The 5,473-nt window shown below is 32.6% G+C and overlaps 1 protein-coding gene across 1 annotated transcript; it reads left to right on the forward strand.

The window, feature by feature from the left end:
* The first annotated feature begins 1,177 nt into the window (after nucleotides 1-1,177).
* On the forward strand, nucleotides 1,178-5,261 carry LOC126712707 (cytochrome P450 72A397-like). The gene is made up of 5 exons (XM_050412153.1): nucleotides 1,178-1,510; nucleotides 1,988-2,208; nucleotides 2,771-3,015; nucleotides 3,655-4,018; nucleotides 4,634-5,261. The coding sequence occupies exons 1-5, from the start codon at nucleotides 1,234-1,236 to the stop codon at nucleotides 5,057-5,059; spliced, it is 1,533 nt and encodes a 510-aa protein (XP_050268110.1). The 5' UTR covers nucleotides 1,178-1,233; the 3' UTR covers nucleotides 5,060-5,261.
* Nucleotides 5,262-5,473: the final 212 nt, after the last annotated feature.

A 5,473-nucleotide genomic window follows, 5' to 3' on the forward strand; every position in this document is an offset into this window, starting at 1 on the left:
CCCTTTCAAGACTGATAAGTGTCCCATCAGTCTCAGACTTAAGTCGTTGAGAGTTGTTGATAAAGTTCATGGATAAGGCTCTGTCAGGCGCAGAGATATGCATGGGGAAGGCGGCAAAGGAAGCCTCTCCTAGATATTTTAGATTTCCCCTGCGAGCACGTCCATTTACCTTTCTGCCCCTTTTTCTTGGGTCAGCCGAGGACTGCACTGTCCTCGGCTACGTCTCCTGGCCAATTGGGCCACTTTATTCTTAAACTCTAGCCATGACCTTTTGAGCTTGGGCCTTTGGACCCTTCATCAGCAAACGGGCCTGACCCGTTGATTATTGGACCCCACAGAACTTATAAAAATTATTCATCAACGTTGATTGTTAAAAAATTATATATTATTTTTACTGCGAAATGAACTATTTATATTATCAATAAATTTTAAATAATAATTTCATTTCTTATAAACATATTTACAAACTTACACAATCCATCTTGAACGGTTAAATTGAGTCTCATATTCACAAGCTATTTCATATACATATTATTATATTTGAGCTTAGATTTTTTTTAATAGTCAAAGCTATACTTAATCTTAAATATGACTTATTTGCTAAATAAACGAACACCATTAAATAATTATTTTCTTGAATTGAACTCGAACAGTATATATACAACTTAGATCATTTACGGATTTGTGAATATTAAACTCAATAAGTCTATAGTCATAAATAAAAAATTTCGCAATCGTGCCAATGCGGCAAGTTGTTATTAGTAGGTAAAAAAAGTCAATCATAGACCCAAAAAAGAACTAATAAAAACTTGCTAATTTAACTCCTGTAAAATATATTGTAAACATAAGTAATGCTATGTCTCAAACATTTTCACAATAGTTACATACAAATCTTAAATGGTAAATCATTATTAATAGGTAAATAAGTAATGTCAGTATTGAATTCAAATTAAAATCAAAAACAATTTACTATTATTATTGTAGACGGAGTATTTACCTTTTTCTCAATTGCTATAAATGAATCAGACATACAGTTAAAATCGTTTGATTAGGAGTGGGGAACAAGTAAAGTTATAAGAGGTGGGCCCAATCGGTGAAGTGGGTGGACTCCATGATATGGAGGTATGTATGATCAGAAAGTTGTTTACACTTTAAACACCTATAAATATGCTTAGACTCTCTGGCTTTAGAAAACAAGCCTAAGCATTTTTCAGACTACATTACTAAAAGAAGATGGAAGATCACATTTTCAAAACCCTAGCAATCTCCTCTGCCATAATAGTTCTTTATTCTGTTATCAGGGTAGTTTACACCATTTGGTGGAAACCCATAAGTCTGGGAAAGCAATTAAGGAAGCAAGGGATCAGAGGCACTTCTTACAAGCTTTTGTATGGTGATATGAAAGAGAGTGGGGAGTGCATGAAGGAAGCCTGGTCCAAACCGATGTCCCTAAATCATCAGATTGCACCCCGTGTCTCACCATTTTTTTATCAAATGATCAAAAATTATGGTAAGCAAGTTTATTAACCTGTATAAATAATTGAAATTTCATTGGTTGTCTTATTCTTATGTTACCTCTAATATTATCTTGATTATACTCAAGAAAATAAAAATAAAAATTTGAGACATGATAACCACACAATTCTAATTATTTATTGGGATATCTTGTCAAATTGTCTATTATAAATGAATGGTTGAGATTATAACCATTAGAATAAATGGTCTTAGTGTTATTGGAAATCATACCCCACAAAACAAAACTTTGGGTGGTTCTAAAAAAAGCACTTTAATTTAATTTTCCGAACGGAAACTATTTCTTTTGTAATGAAAAGTTGGAAAATATGTTATTTAAAGAAATCCTGGACAACCATCAGGGAAATAATTTATTTTGAAAGTGATAGTGGTAAAAGGGTCCCAATTTTTCAGTATTTACCTGAGTTTTTTAAAGACTGGAAAGTGGAAACTGATTCTAAAGCCAATTTTTCAGGAAAAGTATCTCTGAGTTGGAGGGAAACAAGGCCAAGACTAATAATTGCAGACCCAGAATTAATGAGGTTGATATTAGCTGATAAGAATGGTGATTTTGTAAAGCCGCCTTTGAACCCTCTAGTGGATATTCTACAACTGGGAGTGTCAACATTGGAAGGACAGAGATGGGCCAAGCGAAGACGCCTTATTACACCTGCTTTCCACCTTGAGAAGTTGAAGGTAGGCCACTCCTCCATCCCTTGTTAATCACTGTTTAAATTATTAAAGCAACCAATATGATTTATTTGATTAACACTTTCTTGGAGTAATGTTATGCCTTATATAAGAAATTTCTAATCTATCAAATAGTTTAAATAATTACAAAAATCAATTAATTATATGCAAAGTATATGACACTATCAATCGAGTCATGGAAGAGTATGATGTGGTTTATGTAATAACAATTTTATAAAAAATTTAATGAGAAATTTTAGAAACATTGTGCCACAGTTCTAATGTAGTCAATTGTGAATGTTGAAAATAAAGGGTTGAATCAATGTGAAAGCAAAATAATTAAATAAGTTGTGACAAATTGTTGTGTGGTTTTAGAAAATTAATTTTGGAAGTCTACTTAAGTGTCCTATCAAATCAAATTTATAAATCCAGACTGAAAGTAACAGTGGATGCTAGAATATTATTCTTGCAGTGGCTACATACATGACCATAAATTCATATCTAAGACGCAATACATGAGCAAATACATGAAATATAAAACACTCATACCAATTGTTGTTCCTAACAGAAAATGGTGCCTGCATTTTCAACAAGTTGTTTAGGCCTGATTGACCGATGGAAAAAATTGATTAGCCCTCAAGAATCACATGAACTGGATGTTGGAGCGGAATTTCAAATTCTTGCTGGCGATGTTATCGCTAGAACAGCCTTTGGGAGCAGCTATGAAGAGGGAAAAAGGATATTTGAACTTCAGAAAGAGCAAGCTAAATTGGTGCTCGAAGCCTATGGGAACATATACATCCCAGGTTTCAGGTACAATATTATATAGGGCCAAATTTCTAGGCCCAAATCAGGTGTCACAAATAGTTACTAAAACCTTAAATTGGGGAAATTGTAGTTGACAGAAATACTTGCTTAACAACTTGTGAAAGTGATTTGTGATGTTTAAATAATTCCAATTGGGGGTTTAATCAATAATTCAGGGGATTACACATAAGCATCAAAATAGGACATTTTCTTTTTCCTTAGTGAGCGTTTGGGGTGGGTTGAAAGTGGCGTTTTCAGTTCTGCGTTTCCAAGCTTTTTTTTTTTTTTTTTTCTACGCATGAACAGTAAATCACATGATTTTACTGTGCAGGAAAAAAACACTGTTTATGTATTGTTCATATACTGTTCACGCACTGTTTATGGATCCCACGACACTATTCACACATTTAAAAATTATTTTGTTACAGTGTTTTCAGTTTTTAGTTTTCAGTTTCAACAACAATAAGTTCAATCCAAACGGACCCAGTATTCTTTTGGACTGAATATTGAATAAGCAGTGAAAGGCACTTGATGCACCAAAAAATAGCAGTTTTTTTTTTTTTTTTTTTTTTAAGAACTTTCTATTGTATTTGTTTATTTAATTTTAATATCAACTAATTACAGCTTAACTGCCTATTTGTACAGATTCATACCCACAAAGAAGAACAAAAGAAGATACAATATAGACAATGAGATCAAAGCAATATTACGGGACATGATCAGCAAGAAAGAGCAAGCCATGCGAGATGGACAATTGGTGAACAATGATTTACTAGGCTTACTACTGCAATGCAAAGAAGAATCTAATAATGGAATGACAATTGAAGACATTATAGAGGAGTGCAAATTATTCTACTTTGCCGGCCAAGAAACCACGGCCAGCTTGCTCACTTGGACGATGATTCTATTGTCTATGCATCCGGATTGGCAAGAAAAGGCTAGAGATGAGGTGCTACGGGTCTGTGGAAAGAAAACATTAGATTTTGAAGCAATAAATCACCTCAAAATTGTAAGTTCTTTCCTCAACGTGCCTAAATGCTTGCTTTTATTATGTCATAATTTAAAACTTATAATTTTGCTAGTTTTAAATTGAACCCTTAAATTTTAAAGTCATATCAATATAAAGCCTGAACATTTTGGATTTGATTTGGGGGGTTTGATTAAGGGATTAAATTGATGCAATTTTAAAAGTCCAGAGTTCAATTTGAAACTTCAATGTATAATTTTAAACTTTTGAAATGGGTTTAATCTGAAATCAATCCTAAAGCATAAAGTAAAAAATATAATTTGACCAATAATTTTTCTTGCTATTCTTTCAATATTTTTACAATTTTACCAAAATTGCTCTGATTGTTGTGGCATTTGTATCATTTCTATTGAAGTTATAAACTTATAATGAACCCTTCCTTACCCTAAACGGCTAAAAGGAATAAAATTGCCTTTTACACTGATGTACTTAAGGAGTGGTTTTAAATTAAATCTTATAGTTTTTAAAAGCTTTTACTATAAAAATTCTCAAATTATTTATAACTTTATTAAAAATGAATTTACAAACATTTAAAATGAAGAATTATTCTACCGAACATGAATTTAAAATGTATTATTCAATGGAATTTAATTGCAGGTAACAATGATATTGCACGAAGTCCTTAGATTATACCCACCTGCGGTTACTATCTTCCGACACACAAATCGTAAAACTAACATTGGAGGAATGTCCATCCCAGCTGGGGTCGACTGTGTGTTACCAGTGTTGTTCTTACATTCTGATCCAAAATGTTGGGGCGAAGATGTAGAAGAATTCAATCCTGAGAGGTTTTCTGATGGAGTTGTGAAAGCATCAAAAGATGAAATTGGCTTCTATCCTTTTGGCTGGGGCCCCAGAATATGTCTTGGTCAAAGTTTCGCCATGATTGAAGCAAAGATGGCTCTAGCTATGGTTCTTCAACATTTTTCATTTCAGCTCTCACCCACTTATACTCATGCTCCTTACTTAGTCGTTACTCTTCAGCCACAACATGGAGCTCCAATTATACTCCACCGAATCTAAGATGTAGTAAATCACATATTATTATGTAAGTTCTTAATTATTGGAGAGTGTTTATTTCCAGCCAAGCAAATAAATTGGACTCATGATCGCCCAGCCAAACTGAGACAAGTGTGGTTGCTTAAGGCTTGCTCAGTGAACTGGAAAATTGTATTTGTCCATTCTAATCAAGTTTTGAATAAATAAAATTTAGTTTCACTCTCAAGTTGTCTCCTTTCTCAAAAGAGAAGTGTCATGACATTTTCATAATACTTTACAACAAATTATAGGTGTTAAGTTGTTATTAGTTATAATTTGAATCCACAATTTAAATTACTTTTTTATCCACTCATAACAACCAATAACATTATTTAATAAAAAAATATTTTAATTACATAATTATAATTTTTTTTATATAGAAATAGAGAGGATGTTATT

Source organism: Quercus robur, chromosome 2 (genome assembly GCF_932294415.1).
Source record: "Quercus robur chromosome 2, dhQueRobu3.1, whole genome shotgun sequence".
NCBI classification, from domain to species: Eukaryota; Viridiplantae; Streptophyta; class Magnoliopsida; order Fagales; family Fagaceae; genus Quercus; species Quercus robur.